This window comes from Cricetulus griseus, chromosome 2, assembly GCF_003668045.3.
Source record: "Cricetulus griseus strain 17A/GY chromosome 2, alternate assembly CriGri-PICRH-1.0, whole genome shotgun sequence".
NCBI lineage: Eukaryota > Metazoa > Chordata > Mammalia > Rodentia > Cricetidae > Cricetulus > Cricetulus griseus.
The window spans coordinates 181,947,996-181,974,767 of record NC_048595.1 but is presented as its reverse complement, the minus strand read 5'-3'; the positions used below and the strand labels follow the sequence as shown (position 1 = coordinate 181,974,767).

General features: G+C 39.7%; 1 protein-coding gene and 1 pseudogene across 2 annotated transcripts; one reads left to right on the top strand and one right to left on the bottom strand.

Moving 5' to 3' along the window:
• Window positions 1–1,868: 1,868 nt before the first annotated feature.
• C2H5orf63 (chromosome 2 C5orf63 homolog) lies at window positions 1,869–21,797 on the bottom strand. 2 transcript variants are annotated; one of them, XM_027400932.2, is made up of 5 exons: window positions 21,745–21,797; window positions 19,797–19,908; window positions 7,105–7,223; window positions 3,126–3,182; window positions 1,869–2,473 (listed from the first exon to the last, which is right to left on the bottom strand). In XM_027400932.2, exons 3-5 carry the CDS (start codon window positions 7,213–7,215, stop codon window positions 2,294–2,296), a joined length of 348 nt encoding a protein of 115 aa, XP_027256733.1. In that variant the 5' UTR covers window positions 7,216–7,223; window positions 19,797–19,908; window positions 21,745–21,797; the 3' UTR covers window positions 1,869–2,293. The 2 variants fall into 2 exon arrangements, with proteins under 2 accessions (XP_027256733.1, XP_035296033.1); XM_035440142.1 differs by having other exon boundaries at window positions 1,869–2,461.
• A 3,097-nt stretch (window positions 21,798–24,894) lies between these two features.
• LOC107978972 lies at window positions 24,895–26,096 on the top strand (annotated as a pseudogene).
• Window positions 26,097–26,772: the final 676 nt, after the last annotated feature.

The following is a 26,772-nucleotide window of genomic DNA, read 5'->3' as shown; positions in this document are numbered from 1 at the left end:
AATATAGATTTTTTTTTTTAAACAAAGGGTATTGCTATGTAACTCTGGCTGTCTTGCCTCGAACTCACAGAGATTTGCCTGCCTCTGCCTCCTGAGTGATGGAAGTAAAGGAGTACACTATCACACACAGCCACATTGTAGAATCATTGCTTGAAGAAGACCCTACTGTTGAAACTATTTTGATGAAGTTCTATTTTACCTTTAGCCTCTGCACTTCCTATATACCATAACCACTTGGTAATACTCAGCAGGATAATGCTTTATTGCCAACCTTATTGTTGGAGGGTCTGCTGTGCAGTATTTAGGTTCTCTGAGCAGAGACTCACTGAACTGAAGTTGAGGTGCTATCTAGGGAAGCAGTTCTCTCTCGGGGCTAGGTCCTCTTTGAGCTCATTGATTACTGGCAGAACTTACTTCCTTGAAGTTATGAGACTGATGTCTTTATTTTCCTGTTGTTTTGTACCAGGAACTATTTACTTCCTAGAGACTTCCCCCAGCTTTTTTCTATGTGGCCTCAAACAGGCAGTTCACAAGACAGATATTTTCTTACTTCCAGGATAGCTAGAAATGACCTCTTTGACTTCTCTGAAGCTTTTCAATGGCTTATCTAATTAAAGCAGGAACACCCAGGATAATCTCTCCTTTGCCATGTAGCATCACACAGCTATATTTCTATTCACTCACGGGGGAGGGAATTATACAAGGTGAAGACACTGGTGTCATTCTAGAAGTCTGTCTACTAAAGGGCTTATGTAAAGTATGAACACTGCTCTTCAGTTATAAGGCTTTTTTGATTTTAATTTTTTAGATTTACGTATTTTACTCTATGTGTATGAGTTTTTTGCCTGCATACATGTACTGACCACATGTGTGCCTGTTGGATCCCCTGGAACTGTGGTTATGGATGGTTGTATGCCAACATATGGGTGATGGGAAATGAACCTAAGTCCTGGAAGAGCAGCAAGTGCTCTTAACCACTGAGTCATCTCTCCAGCCAATGTAAGGCTGTTTTTTTTTTTTTTTTTTAAATTGTGACATTGTGATTTTTAGATGGCTTATTTTGTGTTGAACCCACAATGGCTGGAGATGCTGTATTTGAAATAATACAACGGAACAACTACAGTAAGTCCAGAGAACATTAGAAATGCCATGGTTCTGGCAAGAACTGGCCAAGTGGCTGAGTAGCTGGGCTACTATGAATTAAGTCACACAAATTCCCTAAACTTTAGATTCTTCCTCATGTATAATATAAGGACAATGTCTAAGGTTAGTGGGCTATAATATTCTGAGACCAAATCACACTGATCATTTACAGATCTAGTGGCTCATGATATACAAACAGTTCAGTTCACAGAAGAACCTCATAGCCATGTGATTTAAGAGAAAATACAGTTTTGTTTTTAAGTGAATCCATGTTTAACAAATCTGACAAAATACAAATAAAGGGTACAAAACTACATCTTTAGTATTTTATATAAAATAGTACTTCATGTTTAGATGGTACATATGTGCAGTTATGATTAAAAATGGATTTTCTCCAAAGCTGCACAGAGAAACCCTGTCTCGAAACCCCCCCCCCCAAAAAAAAAGGATTTTCTCAAGAGACTAAAATTAGACAAAGTTACTATCTTACAATTAGTTGAATTAACTTAATTGATGATAACTTAAGTCTTCAACATTACAAATCAGTTCCACGATGATATGTACAGCTGAGTCTATTATATACATTGTGGAGGATTAAGGCTCCTTTGTCTTTCTGAAGTGAAGCTTCTTTGGCTAGAATAATTATTCTCTTCTACTCCACAAAAGTGAACATTAATTTTAAACAGGTATTATTAAATTCCACTGAAATAGGCTGCATGCAGATGTATTCGCTAAAAAAGCCCTTTATTGACTGTGCACAGATATTAACAATTCACATTTCACTTTACTAAGAGGGAGAGCATTTACTCCACTACAAGTTAGGCTCCAGGACTGCTCAGTGGCAGACTGCAGTGCCTTCTTCCCATCAGGACACTGTTCAGTGCATGACAAGGGCTTTACACTCATGGGCGAGGGAAAAATAAAGTCAGCAAATAGACCTCTCCCACTCTACAGCTTCCCCCTCCACACAATGTGCTCCTAGTTTACAAAATGCCCATAAGTAAACTGTTCTCATATGGGTACTTAATCAATCAGAAGAGTAATGGCAACGTATTTATAAGGGTACTGTGACAGTGATGAGGAAATTCAAGACACTACCCATACCCTCAGGCAGATGCCTTCTGACAGAGAAGGTGGAAATCACGAGGCATCAGTTTGTCTTCAGCACCTGCTGCTCAAGTTTCAGAAGCTGTTTTTCAAGCTTTGAGATATTTACTCGATGCATCATCAGAAACTGGCCATTCAAATGGAATACAGGGATGTCAAATTTATACCTTTCATACCAAGTAGAATTTTCTGGAAGTGTGATGTCCACCTCCTGTAAAATAAACTAAAGCACGGATAGGTTAAAGCACTATGTTTTATAGGCCATAGAGCCATGCAGCAACCATAATGATGTGCCAATCCCAGACTTTGTAAAGGAGAAAACACATAGCTTTTCTCCTGTTTGTTGCAGGCCTACAGTAATCCAATGGCCTACATTTCCAAAGCCTGACTAGTTTCATTACCTTTACTCTACCTCCCGATTTCCCTACTTTTCTGTTGCACCTGCTCCATCCAGCAGCAGGGCTCTACTCTGTTTCCAATGAAATAAGGTACCAGCTGGGAAGCTGCCTAGAAATAAAGATGTAAGTGTCTTGGTGTAAAGATGGCCCAGCTACAATGGTTTGCTAAAGGAAAACACGTCCATGGAAGTTACAAGGTAAGATAAAAGGAATGGGGCTGAAGTTTAAAGTAAGCATGAACACTCTGATAGTTAACTCTGATTCACAGTAAGCATCAGAGAGGAAAAAAAAGTCCAGTAATATTCAGAGAAAACCACTTAGGGGTAATGAGTTTCATGGAAATCAGTCAGTACTAAACTCTCTAAGGAATAAAAAGGAACTCTAAATGAAAACCATTTAATCTCTTTTCCTAAAGAAAAGTTCTAAGCATATACTTTATACAGTAAACTCTGTCCACCCCAAATACATGAAAGTTACCCTGTCTTTATAAGGCTTGAGGACTTCTTTGGCTTCATCACAGAGTGGGCATGGATCCTAGAGGAAAAACAAAAGCTGTTAAACCCAAAGGCAGGTATTTGGTATAACACCCCCACCCAAGAAAAAAACAAAACAAAACAACAACGAAAAACTCCAAACACACACCATAGGCATGTTGCATTTTCTCCAAAGGATAGTTAGATCACATGACTTTATTTCCAAAGCAAAACATTACCACAGACTCTCATAAACAGCCACTATTTCATGATAGATGCTTTCTGTACTTTTTGTTTGTTGTTTTTATTTTCCTTATATGTGTATATATACCTGTGTGTGTGTGTTGTACATTACATACTCCCTATTTATCACTGACCTATCTACCTAGCAAAGGGCTCTGTTGTTCCTAAGTAAGGAGAAACTTGGTGGCTTCATACAATTGACCTGAATGGTTTAAGTCTTTTATGACTGGGAAGTACTGAACTTCATCAGCCTGTTTTTCCAAATTAGTCCAGAGGAATAATTGTATCAGGGAGGAGAGAAATAGTGACTGTTCTACCCTTAAAAGGAGAAAAAAAGTCTCTTCAATTCAGATGAATGACTACAGAACTTCACAGTGTGTTTTCAGTTTTAGTATTAGAGGTATCCACAATGAACTAATGTTCTACATGAAGCATAGGAAGTTCAAGGACCTGCTGTGGTTTGTATTCTTCAACTCCCTTATGGGGAAGATGGGGGAGAACACAGACTGGCAGATATTAATGGTTTCTTAGCCACTGTGCGTAAGAAAAGAGTCCAGCTATAGGTTCGTTTATGTGAAGTCAAAATACCCAGCATTACTGTTACTTGTGTAAAAGCTGCTCAACATAGATTCAGTATTAGTTCTGCTTGTGTAAAAGCTGCTTTTTAATACATTAGGAAGAGATAAGTTATTATGTACAAGACATGCCTTTATTTCAGCTAAACTCAGGGCATGTTTTGAAAAAAAGAACTTAGAAATTTCTAGGCCTTTTGGCTGGATTCACCTCATCAAATTGTTATTAGTGTTAACAAAAAACAGATTGTGGACAGTTTGTTGCTGTAAGACACTCATGCTAAAATTTCCTGAGAAAGTGTCAAGATCAATATAAGAGCCTGAAAGTAAAAGCAAAATGAATATGCTAAGTTGCAGATATACCAAATGCACCTCTTTATATTTTGCTTTTATAGTAAAAGCTTGAGATGAACCTCATAAAGGTGTTTTGCTTTTAAAGGCAGGCTTGTGGAGGTTTCTATAAATTGCTAATGCAAATATGTGAGTGTATATCTTTCCAAAGGCTCATCACCCTTTGGAAAGGATAAGCAACCCAGACAAGAAAAGGCCCACGGTCAGAATGGCCTTTCTGAAGATTCTCCCTGGCACTTGTTACTTTGTTGTTCTTGAACTACTGGATAGCCATCTAACACCCACTCATCCTTTCTTGTAGCAAGAAGGTTACAGTTTTGTTCCACAGGAACTTCTCTTAGCATGTGGCTAATTCTGTCTCTAAGCAAGAAAGGGGGAAACGTTTGACAGAGGTGCAAACATTCAGGGCATCCTATCTCTTTTGCTGATGCTTGGTTCAGAGATGGGCCAATCAGAGCCATGAATAGCCATGGGCCTTCTGTTGCTATTTCCATAGATACCTGAAATGTGAGATCTGGGCTTAGGGTTGTTGCAGTCATAAAGAAGAAGAGCCAAAACGAAGATGAATTTAATCCAGAAGATTACAAAACTGAAGAGACTGGTAACCTTGTTTTCTGAATCAAGCACTCTCTGGAACCAGAAACCAAAACAACCACCAAACCCTGTGTTTTAAACTCAATCTGAAAAGTGCTCTCTACTACTTGCCTTAGACAAAGGACAAATTCTTGACTTTCATACTTCTTTTACTGGACTGTGCGTTACTTATATCTTATTATGTACTTCACAAGGTTCAGTATACATATTAAGATGAATGGAAGATTGGGTTTTTGTTTGTTTGATTATTTTCTGCAAATGTTCTTGGCTATCTCAACTGCTGATGGAACCAAAAAAGAGTGCATGGCAATCATAGGCCAAGTGAGTACAACTAGTTTTCTGGAGCTATTGTCTCAGATAATGGAATATTTTTGGCTTTATAATTTCCAACAGTACAATATATATTGATGATACAAAATTTAGATGAAATATTCTTAATTAGAAGCTTAATTTTATATTTTGGGGGTGGGTTGAGGTTCAGATAAGGCCTTATTATGTAAGCCCTGGCTGATTTGGTATCTGCTATGTAGGCTAGGCTGGTATTGAACCTGCTCCTGCCTCTCTCTGACTCCCAAGTGCTGGGAGACACAGGTGTGGACCATCATAACTAGCAGACCTTGTTATTAGACAACTGTCAGAACTTGTTTTAAATTGTCAAATGGCTAAAATTTGAAAATCTGATTTTTTATTTGAATTGCTGTGTTTAAAAAAGTAACTTCTGTTGTCTTCATGTTTCTTTTTTATTATAAATTCCACAAAGTGATGTTAACTAGGAAGAAGACATTACTGAAGATTACAGGGTGAAAACTAAAAATTTTAAACTAAGGCAGGGAAGAGATGGCTCAGTGGTTAAATCACTTGCAGTACAAGCTTGAGAACTAGAGTTCAGATCCCTAGAACCCATGGAAATGCTGGGTGGGCATGATGACTTGCCTGGAAGTCCAGTGCTTGTAAGGCAGAGATAGGAGATCCCCAGGGCAGGTGAGTTAGCTAGACTGGCTATCTCAAGTCTGAGAGATCCTGCCTCAAAGACTAAGGTGGAGAGTGACTGAGGGAAGACTATTGATATCAACCTTAGGCCTCCATTGCATCTGCACACACATGTGTGCTCACATAGACAGAAGAAGACATATACCCACACATCTCTTATGTAACACACACACACACACACACACACACACACACACACACACACACACACACACACACACACACACACACACACACACACACACACACACACACACACACACACACACACACACACACACACACACACACACACACACACACACACCCCTGTGGTTTAACAGTAATGCTAGGGTTAAAAAAAGCAAGTACAACCAGTCTTCATTATTCATAGGTTATTTGTGAATTTACCTAAGTGATAAAATTTGTAACTCCCCAAACGATACTGGAAGCACTTTTATAGTCAGTCACCAACATGCTAATGCACAAAGCTAGAACAAGTCTGAGTTGCCAGAAGTGTTCAGTTCTAAAGTAAGGTCTAATAAGCTAATGCTTTACCTTCTTGTTTTAGCTTCCATACTGTACATATCAGTTAGTATCCTTACAGGTAGTCCCTTACAGGTGTGATTGTATGGGTAATACCAATTGTGTGTGTGTGTGTGGGGGCTTTGTTTTTTAAAAGAAAGCTGTGGTGTGCCTCATGGAGAAAATACAAATGTCAGACAAGCTTCATTTAGGCATGAGTTGTAGTATTGTTGGCCATGAGCAAAACGCTAATGACTAAATAATACGTACTGAATAAGACATCTTTAAACAGAAACTCTTATACACTAAGGTTATATATAGTTAATCACAAAAAAATACTGTGGCCAGGGGCTTATTGGAATGCAATTCAGTGCTTTTCTTAGGTTTAGTATTAGCTATTTCAATGTTTATAGTGTTTTTAGGACATAACTACCACAAATAACAAGAACTGACTTATTTCTAAATAGCACAGCTTTAAACATCATAATTATAGTCTAAAGTTCTTTTTTAACTTTGGGGTAAAATGACCATTGTATATATTAGTGTACCCTCAATAACAGAAAGAATGAAATGTCTTGGCAGGAAAAACTGAAGAACAAGTCTGAAGAAACAATTTCCCATTGCTTTTCTTTACAGATTTGACCCTTTTTCATGGCTATATAACTTTTTTTCACCCAACAATGATAATACTTTATTTTTTAAGTGGAATTTTAGTTTTTCAATCAGTACCTTTGTGAATAAGGTCAGCACAGGCAGAGGGGTGTTAGAGGCAGTGAGATTTCGCAAGAGTCCAAAGGAGGATTTGGCAATCTGCAGGCTATTTCCTTGAAACCAGAGCATTTTTAATCCTGCCAAAAGAAAAATAAGCCAGTAAACTTATGCACCATCAACTCTGCTCTTAGAATACAAGTGGTAACTTGCAAGCTTATGATTGGATCTGAAAGTTTCAGAATTGTATCTTTGAGTCTAAGAGTGCCAGAGAGGTCCAGATGTTTGGCAAATGTCCACAATAAATCCGCTGTACTCTAGGCAAAACAGAACTTAGAATTAAAAAAAAAAAAAAAAGAAAAAGAAAAAAACCAAACCCTATTTATGGATTAGTTTTGAGCCTAATCACTTGGTTTCTGTAAGCAAACTGCATGAGTTTGTTAATTTGCATATGAAATTAAATTTCAACTGCAGATGTTGCCAGCGTCCTGATGACTCCCTAAAAGTGGAGGTGTCCTGAGATGGTTTTTAGTCACAAGGACAGTTTAATCTTATTGGCAAGCATCCAACACCACCCAGTCCTTCCATGGTAAAAGAAATAGTAAGTAAATGGCATACAGTTCCCAGCTGACAGTGTGAGCCATCTCTGAGATCTCTGCTTCTACACTGGAAGTTGCAGGTAGAGAAATCGTAAGAGAGGCGTAGTCTGAGTTAACTTGTCAGGAAAGAAGCCTGCTCAACACCTAAGAAGTGTTTTAAAAGGAGAGTGCCATGATTTTCAAAAGCTTCATACATCAGTGCACCAGTGTTTTTATTGGAGAGATTCCAGAAGGAACAGTTTAATAGCAGCATGTCAAACATTGGGCTTTGAAGCTCCCCCCATTCTGCTTCTCTGCTTGACTAAGACACCCTATTATTCCTACTTGTTTCACTGAGCCTCCAGCCTTTTCTTTAAATCTCTAAATGCTACAATTTAACTTCTAAAACACACATGTATGGTTACCTTTACCATTTTCCACTATCCCCTAGATGAACTCATTCCTGGGATGATTATAATTTCTTAGCTTCTTTACCTCTCTAACTCTACTACTTTCTCCTCCTTTACGTTGGCAAGTGGCACCTATGACAATTTTCCTTCTAGTCTTTGAACATCCAGAGACCATTTCTTCACCAGTAGCACTGCACTGCCTCTCTTTCGCTCCATGAGGACACATAGCTTCTCCTCACTTTGCCCTAGGACTCAAACTACGCCTTGAAGGGTCTCCTAACCACCTTACCAATGTAAGCTGTAACTCTGTATCCTCATAGTCACAGTATTTTTGTGAATCAACCTAATACATAACCTTATTATACGTGTTTCCATTTCAGGATGCCCCTGACTATTTACCGTTATTTATGTGTCTTCTACTATAGTGCAGCTCTATAAGAACAGCTATTGTTCATATCAGTACTTCTCAGCATACACAATCAATGAATACATTATAGTACTTAAATAGTTGCTCAGATTGTCCTCCTTCTACAATCTCACCTCTGCTCCATCACTCAGTGTGGACAGCAGTCATTCTTTAGGCCTGTCTCTAAAGTAAAAGTTACTGCCTTTCAGGGTGTCTACTGATTTTGGACTGAGGCAGTTCAGTTGGTATTGCCACCACTTCAAATCTCCTGTGCGAGACTTCACAGAGCATGATTTTTTTAAGTGCTACACTTCTCTGGCAACTAGGCTTCTCAGTGTAAATTAGTCTTAAATTTACTTCAGACAGAATGATACATATGACTTTAGAAAAACTACCAACTTATATCAAACTACAATAAAGGCCACAGGACAAAAAGTGCAGATACTGATCCATAAAAGCAAGGATCCTTCCTCTACCTCGTTCATAAGCCTCTACCTTTCTACTTCTACCCAGGTTTCCCTGCTAACTAAATGACCTGGCAATCCAAGAAAAAGGAATGGAATATGAATTCTGCACAAATCTGCTATTTAGAATTACTTTAGAAAGTGAATGTAAAGAATGCTACAGCAGTCTGTGAAACTCTCAACTAAGTGTTAAGCCTTGATATCCACATAAATTTTAAAATTAGCTTTATAAACATTGGAGAGATAGGCCTTGGAAATGAGAAGTATGGGACCTGTTATAGCAGTGTACCAAGACTGTGACCAGGATGGTGAACTATAGCTACATGTGTTTGGGGGAGGCACAGAAGATTTATTGATGTTTGGCTGGAATGGAAGGGAAAGGAAAACTTATTTCTTCTACCTAGCTAACTTGAGACTGAGGTGTTAAGGCTTTAAAAAAAATTCACATCTACAACGGAAATCAGCTTCAGTATTTCCAACATGATAAAACACAGCATGTGGTCTTGGCTGCACCCAAGACAAATAAAGGCTGCCATAGTAAACAGAGCTGCCATTCATTTCAGATTTGCTGGAATATTTGTTCAACCAACCAGAGAACTAAGTAGTCTTCAGTGATGCTAAGGCCACTCTGCTTACAACTACTGCTATTTTCTACTCTCTGTTTCTACTTTCTCACACATTTTTAATTACTTAAACCAGGCACATTTATTTACTGAGAAAGGCATCAATGCTACGCAGTTTTACAACTTGTGTATTTTTAATGGTCTAAGGTACGTGCAATTTTACTATATTGTTTGATTAATTTATTTCTTTCACAGTAGTGTATTATAAATTTATATTAGAGACCGATATAAAGAAAAAGCTCCATATTCTTTGCCTAGACAGGCATTAAAGCTAAAACTCCTTAATTCTTGAAGTTCACTTATAGTTGTAAAAAATTAAATGTAAAATGATATGCTCCAGTGGGAATACTTGAACACTCTTCTGAGCTCATTTTACTAATTCTGTAAACCCTAACATCATGGCTATCAAAGTCACATTCACCAAATTATGTCTTTCTGAAGTAAAATCTTTATGTGGGCTACTCTATCAAAGTGACATTTTCATTAGTTTGATTATTTTTGAACTATATCTTAGTACTATTAAAAAACATACTGAAAAGTGCTCTCTGCCTATTAGTTCCTATCATGAGCTGCCAAAGTTCCACCTCAATTCCCTGTACTGGGAACTGAACCTAGGGACTCACAAATTCTGGGCAAAGGTGTGGTAGAATATTATTTTAAGGTATGTGACTTTTGTTTATACTGCATTTGTTTAACTCTGTGAAGGTGACTGTCTAAAAACTTGGTGGCCCTAATAAAGAGCTGAATAGCCAATAGCTAGGCAACAGAAAGGATGGGAGGGGCTAGCAGGCAGACAGTATAAATAGAAGGAGAAATTAGGAAGAAGAGGAGCAACAAGAGAAGGATGTCAGGGGCCAGCCACCCAGACAGCCATGGAGTAAAAAGAAAAGTAAGGTATGAAGAAGTAAGAAAGATAAAAGCCCAGAGGGAAAAGGTAGACCAGTTAAGAAAAGCTGGCTAGCAACAAGCCAAGCTAAGGCCAGGCATTCATAAGTAATAGCAAGACTGTGCGTGTGATGTAGTTGGGAGCTGGGTGGTGGTCCCCTCAAAAAGCCAAGAGTAAAAACCATTTCATACAACACAAAGCTCTAAGAGTCTCACTAAATAGCTCAGGATGTCCTTGAATTCACTCTGTAGTCAAGGTTGGCCTTGAACCTGCACTCCTCCTGCCTTAGCCTTCTAAGCAGCTGAAATTAGAAACCTGTAACACTAGGCCTTACTGAAAACATTGTTTTAAAATTATGTTACTTTAGTCATGAAATAAGTATTCCTATTATGTAGACAGACACAATTTTATCCTTTGTTATATGTCTCTGTGACAGGAACACAAAGAACTGTGCTCATAATATCAAAGAAGCACAATTGGGTCACCTTTGTCACAGACTGGAGAAAGCAGAAAAAGCATAAAACTGGATTTAGAATGTGCTTAAAGAAAATTCTGAAGCCTAACAATACAGACAGTGACTCCTGCTGTTTCAAGTCTAGTCCTACTCAGAGGCTCTGAAAGAGAAAGGGAAACTGGCCGGCCAACACAACTGAGGCAGACTCATTGGTCTTTATGGCAGAATCAAATACAACATGGGGGGAGGACTGATTGGACCAATTCAGCCTTCCTTGAAGCAAGATAGAGCAGATAACTTACCTTTACAGCATTTCCCTGTGAAGCACTGAAGGGCACACCATGAAAGCAACTGATTATAGTACAGGAAGATGCTACGGTTGTTTGAGCCTTTATTAAGGATTACTCATTTCAGCATGACAAGCTGCCCAGGCCTAGGCTGCACATCACTTATGTGGGGCTCCTGGATTTTTCAAACACTGTGTGCTTCTGATTAGGAGGGAAACAACATTGTTCTCACTTGAGTAGAGAAACTGACCTTCACTGACCAGAATTTTATTCATTCAAAGAGTCCAAAGCTCTAAGCTCACATGATCATTCATCAGCAAGCTGCAGTGTTAGCTCATGTGCAACATCAAGAAGTCTCTATAAGCCCAGGTACCGCCTTGGTTATTAACAGATAATGCTGGAGCTTCTGCACAAGACTATAATGTAAATTTAATGCTGAGCTGACATTAACCAAACACTATTATCATAGCTCTTGCAGAACCTGTGTTCTATAAAGTGAGCTCAAGGCTTCCGTTTAGTCATTTGTGCCATGTGAGAAGTTAAGTGCTCCACTTCATATGCATTACCATCTAAGTATAACATTCCTATTTTTACCCAAATGAAAAGAAACACACACCTCTTTTGGGGGAACAAACCCTCTATTTTAGCATACTGAAAGTTTATGAAATTAGGTGAGGTTGCTGAGGTGACAACTCAGGCCACTGGGTTCTACCTAGCCTTGGGATACAGGGACAAATGATGCCTTCCTGGCACTTCTCTTTGAGTTTGTAAACAGCTATATTTGAACCCCCACTTCCTTCAACCTAACTTAAGATCTTGGATATAAGAACAGGAGAGGGAGGGAAGGACCCTTGTGGAGCTGGAAGTGATGAGGAAAGACACTGTACAGGGACAAAACCTAAATTTCTCAGTAAACAGATATTGAGGTGTGGATTCCAAGTGGTTAAATATGAATATAGAATGTAGGTGGCAGATGGAATCACAGGTACTTTTCCAGTATCTCAGCCCCAGTCATGGGACCTGGCCTGGGGAACTAAGAAGGTGGCATCAAATCAGATAAGGCATTACAACAATGATCCCAACATCTACTCATGGACCACTGTACATAACACGTTGCTTAGCTTCACTCTGGCTATGTGCAGTTGAGGTGATGATTTGCTTGCCAGTTTCCCATGCATTGGGGCATTTATCTTTGAAATGGTTGTGTCCATGTGAACAACACAAATTTACTTAGGACTTCATCTGCTCTTTACACATTCACTCAAGGATTCATTGGCTCCCCAGAGCATGGAATAGAGATCTGCATATCTGTTTAGACTCCATAGGTGCCACATTCAATTGCATTTACATATAATCATTTTGAAGTAACTTTTTGAAAATGTTCCTTAGCTGTTTCAAGGACTTATCTACATAGTATGATTACAATTTCATTAAAATTATAATTTACATACCTACCATTTAATTCATGAACACCCCTCCTAATTCTCAGTAAAATTAAGCAATTACATTTTCCCTTCATCTATCCTAGAGTTTAGTTTATTTCTCTCCAAATAAAGTTTACTTCAACTTCATACACTATATACAAACAACAAGAATTCTAGATGGAGTTTGTGGATTCAGAAGGGTGATTCTTAATTAAGATAAAAGTTATATCATGCCTTATAGTATTAATAAACTAATGACCATTAGTTCCACAATGGTGAGGAAAGAAAAGGTCGAAAGTAAGTAAGAGATGATCCTCATTCATGAAGAGCCAAAATCTGGTCAGAACATTAACAAGCACAGACAGGTAAAAGTCTGGAGCGATTTCCAGGGGCTCCAGGAATCAGGAGCTCCTGTCTGCATTGAATAGTGGATGCTAACTAATTTGCTATTGAATGACCTGGCCTCAGTGGGAAATGTCTCCTAGTTTGTATCTCTATGGGCCTAAGCATCTGAATTAGGCCTATACCTGGGCGGAGGGTCGAGGTGTAAGGAACAGTGAGAGTTGGGTGCAGAGCCAGCTAGCAGAGAGGGGAAGAGAAGGAAAGAAGTGATCTCCTCGTGGCCATGGCAGGATGGTTAAGAAACGTTAAAAAGATGGTAAATAAAGAAAAGACTCTAGTTTTACAACATGGACCTGAGAGTTCTCTAAAGATGACAAGATGCCTGTGTTTCGTCTTTATCACCCCTGGGTTGCTAGGAGTTTCCCGGTCCACACCCCACCTACCCCCCACTCAGGCCGAACCTCATAGGTTAAGGCTGAGACATGTTGGGTCATGACAGGTAAACTAGAAAGACAGGAAGTATAACAACAGGAGCATACAAAATGCTGTGAGACAAAGGGAAAAATGAGTACTGTGGGCTAAGACTGGAGATACTGTCACAAGAGAAGGGCTTCAAATCATTTAGGGTTTATGAATAAATAGACAAAATACGAAGTACTCCAAATCGTGGGTTGGATATTGATGGTTAGAAAAACATGAGCTGATCAAAGAGAAAGAATAGTGGAAAATTACCTAGGAAGGAGGAACAGTATAGGACTTTAGACAGAATTTGTAATGGTTGTCAAGCCATGTGTGATTTGTCATATATGTCTTGGGAACCACTGGTGGGTTTGAACAGTGTTTTGTTTCCAATATTTTGGAAGATTAATTTGTTAATAGTTAGAGAAAGGTTGAGATTCAAGTGAACAGTGACATATATAAGTTTGGTACTCATGTGAAGAGCCAGAGCTAAAGATAAAAATTAGAGTTTTTGTTGGAATAAGGATTGTATCTGCAGCTGTGAAACTGAAGGAACCAGCTTCCCTTTTGGCAGCCATAATGGCCGAACACGTGCTTCTATGACCTTGTACCAGACACTAGAAAGTCAGATGCCTGTCTCGTGACAAGGAGCCAATCAGAAGTTAGCTGGTGGCGCTATGCTTTACCACCCTGGGTGTGCTTTACGGACAAGTGCACAGCAATGACGTAGAGAGCATAGCAACCACCCTGGGAGGGCCTATGGGCCATAACAACCAGTTGACCAATCAACACAGGGCAAGCCCTCCAAGCCTGGAGGCACACCAATCGTGAGCCTGTGCGTACCCCTAGACACTCCCCTTACGCTGCCCTATAAAGATCTGTACGCAGCGGCTTCGAACCGTCTTTTCTAGCCATCCGCCATGGCGGGTGGGTGAAAGACCTGAGCTAACATGGGGTTAGCTCGTTAAATTACAATAAAGCCTCGTGCAGTTTGCAGCAAGCTCTCAAATCCGCCTGGTGATTGGGGTGACCGAGAACGTGGCCTGGGACCCCGGATACTTGAGTTTTAGGGGGTCTAACAAAACTAGATGAGTTAATCTCAGCAGTACAGAAAAGGAGGGCTCAAGGCAGACCTTTGAGGCAATCCAACTAATCCAGCAAAGAGAAGCCAGGACAAGCAGCATGACTGTGGAGGTAGGAGGGAAACTAGAAAGTATGTCACCATAAAAGCCAGCAGGAAAGGGTGTTTCCAAATGCAAGCAGTCCATCGCCCAGCAGTGATGAGGGCTTGTCTAGAGTGGGACAGTGAAATGACATACATTAATCAGAAGATGTATCTGATGTTGCTCCAAAGGCATTAATCCTATAACCAATGCCTGCTACTAAGACACACCCTTGACTGGTTCTTGCCTGATTTAACAACTTAAAAGGAGGAAAAGAGTGGAGGCAAATATTGACCATCTTAAAATAAGCTGTGTAAATCAAAACATAACATAGAACCAAAGCTAAATTGTTGGTTATGGAATAATTCTAAGAGGCATTTTATAAATAATGACAATGATTTTTTTTTTTGAACTTTGCTTTTATTGGCTGCAGACAACAGACTTACATTACTAGCAACAGTGGTTGCAGAAGTGAGAAACTGCAGGACTGAAAAATACTTTGCATACAGCTCAACATTTCAGACAGTGAACACTACTTAAATGGGCAGTACTGTGTCTATGCAAGACTGGATAGCAAATAACCTGGCATGAGGTCATAGTTGAATTCACTCAGAAATTTTCAGAAATTCAAACCAGGACACCCAAACTGAACTTTTCAAGAATCATTTTTCCATTAACAGATTTTAAACAAAGGATAATCCCCTTCCAGGGGCTCTTTTTCTGTACTTGACCTTATTTTTTTAAGGATGGAAAAAGTAGTCGTTACTATAATACTAATGATTTTCTCAAACCAGGTATATCAGAACAGAAGCCCCTTAAGCAAAGTGTTAAGTTAGAATTATTGATTATCTTTGTTTGTTTGTTTGTTTGTTTGTTTTTTCTGTGGCAGGGTTTCTCTGTGGCTTTGGAGCCTGTCCTGGAACTAGCTCTTGTAGACCAGGCTGGTCTCGAACTCACAGAGATCCTCTTGCCTCTGCCTCCTGAGTGCTGGGATTAAAGGCATGTGCCACCAACGCCCAGCAATTATCTTTAAAGATAAAACTTGTCCCAAGCAGTTCTGAATAAGTTGCTGCAGATATCAAAAATATTTTAAATAAACACAATTCACACTCAAACTTATCAGGAGAACTAAACATAAATAGTGTAATTGTTCACTTAGAGCTGAAATTTCATTTTCCTGTAGAGTTTACATTGGAATTCTATGTCTGAATTCCCTGAATACATTTTCTTAGGGGAGTATTCCATAAACATAGATTCCAAAGAGAAGTGCAACTGCCACAAAGTTCTGAGATGCAGGAAAACTCTTCATCTATTTGGGCCTCAGTTTTGCCAACTGTCAAATGGAAATTCTACTACTTGGCCTTCATCTCTTATTTCTCAGAGACCCAAGAAAAGCATGTTTCCAGGCTTTGAGTCTCAAAATGTCCTTGTAACCCAAGAAAGGGCAATCCCATAATGAAGAAATAGCTCAGGAATGGTCCATGATTGCATAAGGCCTTGAACACATTTCTATCTTTGGAAGCTGAAAAAATGCAGAATTCACTTTGAGATCCACACACAATTGTAAATACACTTGCTTACTGTCAATTGCTCTCTCTACTCTTTACTCATAACTGGAGGCAGTGGTTTAAGAAAGCACTAAGCTGGGAAATGGGGGAGCTGACATTAAAGTGGCCTGGCACTCATCTAGAAACTGTTTAACCACGGGAGTCGGACATACTATTAGACATACTTAGAATGTTATTTTAAATGGCATATCCTCTTCATCATGGCATTGTTCCCCACATCTAGAAACACTGTTGCCCTTCCCTTGGCCTGTAGTCCGCTGACAGCCACACAGCAGGAAGAGAATCTTCAGTGCATGCATGCAAGAATGTTTTAGATCTTTAGACCTTAGCAGTTATTCCTTCTAGATTACTATGTCAGAGGAGTCTATTTTGTAATGGGATGGTGCATGTGATAATGTCAAGGGTCAAGGAAAGGTTTCCTTGGAAATATTCAACTGAGAAAAATAAAACAATGTTAATCAAGAAAAGTCATGGACTTCACAGAACACGCCTCATAGTATTTAGGAGTAGGCTATAGGGAATTCTGGACTTATTAACACAATTGGGTCTTCACATGCTTCCCTCCTCCTTCTATCCTCAACACCCCAAATGTACTGACTCAGCAACTGGCCTAAAGTCAGAGCAGCTCAGTGCTCATTCAGAGTATGAAACAATGTTCAGTTCAATTATGACAGAATGACTGCAAACCCATTCCTGAAATCAAGAAAACCTGAACAATATGGTTAGCTTATATTAGACATGAGGGCTTAACAGAGTTTAAAAACTAATTTGAAACTTCCATCCTCACATAAAGATAGCATTAAGATTGAGGGCAAAACCATTCAGTTCAAGGAATGGGAACAATAAGGAGTTATACAGCCTCCTTTTGACATTATCCTTCTTAACCAACATGACCTAGTCCCTCGGACATTTAATACTGACCCAGAAAGAAGACAATTTCATGAAAACATTTTTGTCACATTATGCCCAGATAGCAATATCAGTTTCACTGCTAAAAACAAGTTTGCAATTCAAAATATCTTCCATCTGTCACTAATATTCTATTTATTTCCAATTCATCTTTCCAAAGATGACCACAGAAGACCTACAAGGCGTTTTGTTGCAAATCCAGCAATTCATTGGTCTTTTAATATCAATAAGTCATAAGCTTGTACAAAGCAGAGTTTAGTCCGAAGGTTGAAAATATCCATTCTGTGACCAGGCCCTGGCAACTCTGAGTTGTGTAAGAGTCTACAATCTCCTGAGTCATAACTTTGTTCTTTCACAGCTACCATTAATAAAATATTTTGAACTTTTGGAACTGGGAACTGATTTTAGTTAAGGAAACTGTTCAATTCTTTTGTACATTACATATTTTGTTTATTCCTATTTTTTCCTTGAACAAGGGCATATGCTTATATGTTTTGTTTAACACTACTTTAAAGTTCATGGGAAGAAAGAATTACATTTCAGGTAGAAAATTCTCTTAGTATAAAACAGGGTTCTGATCTCTAAATCTAACAAGATCCACATAAGTTTCTATTTAAACACGAAAATCTTTTTTCCACAGTATATTTCAGATGGCCGCAGCTGACTTTCTATTAAGTAATATAATAGTGTTTTTTTTCTTAGCTTACAAAAACCATATATGATGGGGAATGTACTGTGTATGTTTATCTTATTGATTGTTAAATAAAATACTGTTTGGCCAATGAGACAGCAAGTTAGACGGGATTAGGAGTCAAAGAGGATTCTGGGAAATGTAGTAGAGAAGTGGTGATCCAGGCAGGAAGTGACATAGCAAGGAGATTTATATTTAAAGAAGGAGAAACAGGAAGCATGCCTCTTTTCCACTCTGCTCCTGCTTCAGTGGCACAATGTGATCCACCGGCAAGGAGGGACGCCAATAAGGCATCTGATAAGATAAGTCTCATAAGATATATAGATTTATGATAATTAAGACTGAGCTAGCAGATGAGAATCCTACTCATTGGCCAAGCAGCTTTGAACCTAATACAAGTCTCTGTGTATTCATTTGGGCCTAACTTGGGCAGGCGGCTGGCATAAAGTTCACATGTGGCAATGGGGCTCGGCGACTTTTGGCGGAAAGATTTATTTATCATAACACATATATATTAAGAAGTAAAAAAAAAAAAATCAAATAATTCAATGTCACATCCTTTCCCTCTGACTGAACTAAAACCCATTTTCCTATTATTTCATTATTAAAATGAGGAAGTACTGGAACAATAAAAGGAAGTTCATGTGTTTATAACTATAACATTCTGGTTTGGGTTGTAATCAAGTAAACAGAAGGAAGCAGCATATACCCCATAACTGTGTGTGTGTGTGTGTGTGTGTGTGTGTGTGTTGTGAATTTTGAACTCCACTGGGATATTGTTAGTAAAGGAGGGGAAAAACAAACAAAAAACACAACTATGGCTTTTCTTCACTGTTATTTAAGCAATTTAGCTTAAAATAGTAATGTGACAGGTCCTTTCCCCTTGAGACACAATCAAATTAAGATGCTGATGGCCCAGGTAAGTTAGTAAATTAGCATACCTTCACAGATAATTCTTCAAATACTTGCTGAACAGATAAGGTGAAGGGCTTAGGTAAAGGGCTGAGCAGGGTAAGCCTGGAAGGTGTGTAGATATAGAACCGTTGGGCCTTTCAGCCTGCATAGTCATCTCAACACAACAAATGCTCTACAATTCACCAGGCAGATCTGCTTAGAGGGCAGTTTGGCGACAGTCTGGATTTTCAAACATACCCTTCCCTGGTCCAAGCTGTTAATCAAAGAGTTACTTCTAACTGCATTTAGTCACTCTGTGGAAGGTGATTCTCTCTGCTGCTTTCCCACTGGTGTTTTTGTGTTCTTTATAGGAGTAGCCTTCCTCCAGGGACATTGCCTTTTGTCTATAGCATGAACTGAGTGTATGAAATGTCAGGTACTAGAAACATAGAAGTGATTAAGACACTATCCCTGCTCTTAAGGAACTTAGGGTAGAGGAAAGACTGACAACACAACAGCACAGTGATGAAGGCCAACAACGTAAACCAGTCATTACTGGAAATTACTGATGTTATATGTTGAATACAATTTGAGCAAGTTCAAGTGCTAGAAGCTCCGCCCCCACTACTACAATGGCAAGTTGACAAAACCTTTAAGAAGTAGAGCCTAGAAGATATTTGATCAAGGAAGATTATAGTGAAAAGGGGGGGTGGTTAATGTTGTTCTCTCTGACTGAAAAGGAGTCCTTTCTGTACATGGTTGGTCCCTTTTCTAGTTTTCTAGTGTGATAGGACATAGCCGGGACCCTTTCCATGCCTTTGGCATCAGTGTATTTATATCTTCCAGCCTCTAGAATCAAGAGCCAAAGATTGACACCTAAAAGCAGCAGGCATTTTAGGTTTACATCTCTGGGAGGTTAACTCTTAGATAAGAACTGAAAAAGAAGAGAGGTACTGTCTATATGCTTTCTGATCCCTGTGCCTACCTGTACAGGAATGGGTTAGGGATGTGGAATCATGTATTTGTGTGAATTAGCCACAACATTTCATTTTATATACCCCTCCCCAATGACTTTGTCCCTAGAACTTGCTAGATATACAAAAAGAAGAGCTGGAGAAGCTCACTTAGTCCTGCTACATGTATAGACACACATACCTGAGCCAGAGGATATCTCTCTTCAAAACAACTGCAAACAGAAATAAAATCTCACTCAGGAACTATTCCAGCTGGCTTTTGGTTTCTTCTGATGTATATCCCTTGAATAAAACTGCAAAAAATTGTATTTACAATAAGGATCATAAAAAACCCTCACTAAATCACACCACATCACCTCAACATCTTACTATATTTGAAGTCCCAAGCACGAGAAATACTAACTAAATATATTGGCCAGCTAGAGCATATACAAGATATGAAATACAAAAAAAAACTTTAATTAAAACAAACTTATTTTGAAGACATCTCTCCATAGTGCCTCTCAATACAGTGCCCCTGTGAATACAATATTGTACTGGAACAAAATAGAAACACAGCTCAAAAAATTCTCAAGTTAGAAAAATATTTGTTCCTATTATACCTGCCAATAGTCTGTCTAAATAAAACTGCATATTCCTCTAGTAAAAGAGACAAAAATTACTGATCCTTTTCTGGCAGGTAGCTTCAAGTGGACCATAGCAAACAGGGAGGACAATTTGGAGCCTGTTTAAAGTACCTATAAATTTTAATTTTCACAACTGCATCTTTCTGGTTCCAGGCAATTCTTCAGTACAGCAAGACTCCAGGTTATTGGGTTTCAACATCTTACACAGAACCATGATTAGTTCTGCCTTATCTCAGGAAAACAATAACTCAGCATTTCCCAGGACATACTTATTTCCATGCTTTCTGCTGCTACTGGTGGTGGTTTGTACAAACAAGGTCTCACTATGTCTTCAGGCTGGTCTAGAACTTAATATCTGGCAGCCTAAACTGTAATGCTGGGATTGTAGGTAAGCACCACCACCAGGCTGTTTCCCTTGCATTTTATTCTCTGCTGTTTACCTGTTACACACCTCATGTTAAATATTGGTAGAGTGCATCATGTGCATTTTAATAAGCTACTCCACAGAATCTTACTGAATGAGGAGATAACTGTGGCCTCTAAGAGCCATCTCAACTTGTTCAATGTTCTACTGAGACAGCCAGAGTGGCTAATTAACCAAGGCAACCAATGTGTAGTTAGTTATAGGAGCCCGTCTTAAGTTGGGAAATTGACTACCAATGTCGGGATATAACATATTCTAAGTACCATCCCTGTGTTTAAGGAACTGGGAATCTCTGGGTCATGCCAGACCACGTGTTTTTGTTGTTTTTAAAGAAGAACACTAGAAATTCGTTTTATATAAACATGATCAATAAGGATAAGGCAAACTTCACTTAAAGGGAGCCTTAGAAACAATCAGATACTTATTCACGGTAGTGACAACTGTCAGAGACTTTATACCCTTGGACTCATTAAAAATTGTATTAGTTGGTATTTGTCAGGGGTGAGTGACGGGGCTAAGTATTTGTTGAGCACTGTAATGTCTGATTTATTCTTCTATTGTCCACAGCCCAGAGGGCTGCTTCTGCCCAATAAAGCAAAGACGGGGTCCAGAGGGGCCTGACACTCACAATGTTCCTTCCTGCACTTTTCAACCTTTTCACCCCCAATTAAAGGTCAACATGGCTGCTCAAAAACATTTATTTAAAAAGGCAGTCAACTCAGCAGGCTGTCAAGTGTGATATTGCCACTTCATAGAATTCAATTAAACCCGGGACCAGGGCATCTGTGAATCACTGGAAGAAGCATGAGTTGAGACATTTTCTGCTTTCTTCGAAAAGCTGTATTTTCCCTCCCGTCATTTATTCAGTTCCCAGAGCGCCATCACAAGCGCGCGTTTACAATCTGCCCCCAGTGGCCCAGGGATTTATAGCTCTCGGCTTAATTAAATCCCCTCTAACTGCAATGGAGGTCTGCAGCGCGCCGCAGACCACTGCGAGGGCTCGCGGCCTCCTCCAGCGGGCGCGAGCTATTACACCCGGCAGACGGAGCGCTCGCGGTAACGCCAGCGCCATTACCCACCTCAGCCTCAGGCCGCCGGGCCGCCGGGCCGCCGCTTCCGCCCGCGCCCGCTGCACTTCCGCCGTCCCGCCGCACTTCCGGCCCGCGGGCGCCGCTCTGCTGCCTGGGCTCCTTCCTCCTCGTCCATCTCTGTATTCCCCAGCGGGCAGCACCTGGGTCAGGAGAAGAGAAAGCCAGGCTAAAATGTATTGAAAAGGGAGAAAAGAGGGAGGGGAAAAAAAGAAGGGAAGGAGGAAAGAAGTAAGAAAAGGTCTTGTATGTTAGGGAAACAACCTGGGGCTGAGGCAGCATTTTGAGACTGGCTATTTTAACCTCTCCCTGTATGCGTTCATTCACTTATTATGGTAGTATTTACTGTCTTCCTCTTCCCTTGGTTTGGGGCTGAACTGGGTTATATGAGCAAAACTGGGAGATATGCCTTCCAGGTTTACAACCTTATAACCTTGGAGGCAAGGCAGACATGGGGGAAATGATCCTTTAAACAGGTAATGCATTTGTCAGGCTAGGCGTTTTGAAGAGACTGTGATTTGTGGAAAGATAGGCGTGTCAGCTAGTTAGAGAAGTAGCTTTTGGACTAGCATATGACAGCCCCAGGACAGGGACAGAACTCTAGAGTGAAAGAGCACAGTGTGGGCTGTGCACAGACAACTGAAACTAAAGTTTAAAGGGGATTGGGGACTAGAGGTAAAAGAGGCAGAGGAGTATAGTCAGGCCAGGTAGCCAGGGCAGGCTTGTGCTATGGGCAGCTGGAATACTTTCTGATTGACTATGTCCCTACGCAGAAAAGGGAGCCGGAATAATTGTTTTTGTCTTCGAAAAGGATCTCTCAGCTTTGGGAAGATAGTGGCTTAGTATAGGTGGAAGAAGCAGGGTCATCAGGAGATGACTAAGTAGTACAGACTTCAGGTGTGGTAGAATTGTAAGTAATAAGAAAATGATGGGTAATAAGTATAATAATACTCAAATTAATATTTATTGATGGCTCATCCAAAGCTTGGCACTCATTAACATGTTTAATCCTATGAATGGTCTTATTAAGTACCATTTTTTCAGATGATGAAATGGAGGCTTAATAATTTGTCTGTATCCTCACAGATAGAAAATAGCATATTGGAATTTCATTTCTGCTGCCAGTACTTGTGGGCTCATCACTGAACAAAAATCACTGTGTACTTAGTGCTTTTTTTAAAAAAAGGGTAAAATAGGTCAGAAATGAATCCCTTAGAGAAATCATATTGATTATATGATATTGGCAGGGGGCAAAATTTGAAAGTAGAATTTTCAAGTCCATGCTTTATCACTTCAGCATTTGTTAGCAGCCTAAAGAGGATTTGGGGCCTGTAAACAGACCCATGATTATTTATTTTTTTGTTGATACACTCTGATAAGTCCTAATCTTTCTGAGCAGGAAAATGTCACTTTATAACAGTCACAAATAGAGTATTTCTTAAGAACTAATGCTGTGTCTAGCTATAAATATCTTGGTAGAGCATGCATATTGTATATTTTGTGGAGTGATAGATTGTCCTGGAAATGTAACTTTAGGTCAGCTTCCAAATTTCATTTTTATTTTGTTGGAAAAAATGAGCTTTGTGTAGTCATTGGATTTATGAAATTTGATTTTACAAACTGAAGATGAAATGGTTTTCCCAAAGGTCACAATGAAAGTTTTGCAGCATTGGCTACAGGTAAATTCCTCCAAGGAGTCAAAGTTCATTTCCAGAGTTTGCATTTAATTAGTAAGATTTTTTTAGTGGTTATACAGCTTTCAAGTGGTAGCACAGGACTTACAATGCATACAAACAGTTTCACTTGAGAGTGGGAGTTCCTTGAAATGGTTGTGAATACCTGAGGCTTCAGGTTATCAGTGTCCAGTCACCCTGGGAATGACTGTGTTAGGGCATTTATCCCAGAATGATAGTTTGGCCTCTAAATGGTTTAGGGTTTTTCTTGACAGTGAGACACAAATGCTCCTGGCACACCAATTATGTCCAAAAGGAGGTTGGGCATCGAAGAAACTCGTTATGGAGTTTGCCTTCAACATGGCAAAATTAGCCCTTTGGGCAAGAAACTGCTCTTGCCTGGACTGTTTGTTGCTGTATAAACTGGACAGGCAGGACCCATAAGAAAGTGACTGCTGAACTTACAAAACAAAATGAACAGTCCTGAAGGGTTCCTGCTGAAATGGAGAAGTCTGCCAGACACACTGTGGCCTATAGGCTGAAGATGGATGCCCCAACTTTACAGGGGAACTTCAGGTGCCTGTCCAGGCAGGGAGATGTCTCTGTCGGTTCTAGAGTTTATATATTATCCTTCTGTGGTCTTTGATGGAGTTGAAGATACATGTTATGGTTATAGTTTTCTTCAGTTATTATAAAAGATAAATTACCCTTCTTTTTATTTAGACAAAAAAGAGATGATGGGGAATGGCCTTCTGTGTATATGTTTATCTTATTGGTTGTTGAATAAAGCACTGTTGGCCAATAGGGGAGCAAGATAGGTGGGACTAGGAGTTGAGGAGAATTCTGGGAAATGTAGGAAAGAGAAGTCTGGTGATCCAGGCAGGAAGTCACATAGCAGGCAGAGTCAGAATTTAAGCAAGGACAAGCAGGAAGTCATTCTCTTTCTCTTCCTCTTCCTTCTGCTCTCTGCTGTGGAGCCACCATGTGATCCCGGGAAGAAGACACCAGTGGAAGGCATTCTCAATAAGATAAGTCTTATAAAATATATAGACTTATGATAATTAAGACTGAGCTAGCATATAAGAAATCCTAGTCATTGGCCAACAGCATTTAAAAAAAAAAAAAAGTTTGGCCTTTAGGTCCAGGTTTCCTATCTCCCTGTGCCAGGCAAAGGACCATTGTTTGAGAGAATTTCTGGAGTTTGAACAGGGAAAATAATTACCTCAAAAAAATTGGTCAAAGCAAAATTATAAACATTTATCCATGGGTAACAAAGTAGAACATGTGTGGGTGTTACTAAAGACTGGATTTGGCACTCATTGAAAACAACACTCGGGGTCATGTAACAGCGGCTTGACAGGCAGCTTCAGAGAAGCAACTGAACTGCAGGGACAGCCGGGCCCCAGGCTAGAGACATGGGGGGTCTACTGAGACATGGAGATTGATCCTGTGAGAGAAAGCATTCATCATGGCAGAGGATCTAAAGTGATTCCTGTACAAAAAGTTGCCAAGTGTCGAATTGCCCCATGCAGTTGTTGTATCAAATAGAGACAGGCTAACATAGTGCTCCAGAGCATGCCCTGAGGCCTGGCTTCTTATCCAGTTTTGCCCTCAAAACAGACCAAGGCAGCAAACTCTGGCTTTCAAAAAATAAATGTAATGATCTGTTACTATAATACTTACCAGGTGAGGTGGTTCATTTCAATCATTTACTGCTGGTGGTGAGTTTCATAGCCAGCATTAATGCCAACACAGGACAAATTGTCAGCCTAGAAAAAGAACTAGCTCTGTTATTTGAAGAACTGATAAAAAATTGTAGAAGTGTCTTAATCTAACAGTGATTTTTTATGTATATCTTATCTTCATTTAAACAACACTGTACCAGTCAGCAATCTTTTGACCACAGTAATACTTTATCTATGTATACAGAGAGCCTATAGCTATAATTTATAGAAGATTCAATTGTTATATTTACCTGTATGAAGGCATTTCTTAGTGAGATCTGGGAACACCACAAAAATGGTTCATTATAGTTCAGCTCCCATGGAGTTAGTGTGGATGCCTGATAATTGGTGGTATTCTGTCCAGTGCATTTCGATCAGAACAGTAACCTGATGCTCTGGGACCAGCAAGCATGCTTGCTTCATAGTGCTCCCCACACCTGCTGCACAGTGTTCCCACTCCACAAGCCACAGAAACTTTTCCTGATAATAATAATGAGAACATGTTTTTCTTACAATTATATTTCATTTCTTTACATTGAGTGTGAGGAAGATGAATGGCTTAGAAAAATAATAAAGAAGTACAATCACCAACTTTCCTCTGTATATGATCTCAGTGTAGATGAGTATTACATATGGATTTGATCTTCTTCAAGGGTGCTGCTCTTCTGTGAGAATGAAAATCACCGCTCGAGATATCTCCACTACTTTCTGTAACAGCGCTTCCATGATTATGGAAATGCTGTGTTACTGAATTCTGTTTCCAGTATATGTATATAAAATGACAGTATAGTCATTTTTCATACACAAATATAAATAACATAGTATTTTTAAAATTACAAAAAAAGAAAACAGCACTCTATTGAGACAGTCTAACTACGAGAGAGCTACTACAGCCTGATGGATACTGAGACATTGTAGTGAATTTGATGATGACTAAATTAAAAATCATTACAAGGCTGGTGAAACCCACAGAAACAGCTGGCCTGTACAAGGGGGAGCACATGGACCCAAGACTGCTGTCTGGGAGGCCAGTACAGGACTGATCCAGACCCCTGACCATGGATGTCAATTAGGAGGCCTCCCCACTCTAGGGGGCCCATGGTAGTACATTAGTATTTTTCCATGGTATAAGAAGGGACTTTGAGAGCCCATCCCACATGAAGGGATGCACTCTCGGCCTGGACACAAGGGGGAGGGCCTAGGCCCGGCCCAGGACCATGTGGTGGACTTTGGGGAGCCCCTGTTGAAAGCCCTACCCTGCCTGGGGAGTGGAGGGTGGATGGGGTGGGGGGGTAGGCTGGGGGCAAGGGGAGGGGGGTAAGTTGGGGGCAGGGGGAGGGAGAGGGAGCAGGATTGACATGTGAAATAAGCTTGTTCCTAATTTGAACTAATAAAAAAATTACAAAAAACATTACAAATTTATTTTTATAGAAAAATATTAAATAGGAGCTATTCACAGTTTTTAGTAGGTTTCAAATGATGTAAACGTAAGATTAAAGGTCTTGAGACAGCACTGGGTCAGTATATTTTGTTTATTGGGAATATTCTTTCCATAGGCCTTTGACTTAAGAATTGTCCTCTATGGACTCCAGTTGTAGTGTTTGTCCTGAGAACTGAAGCAG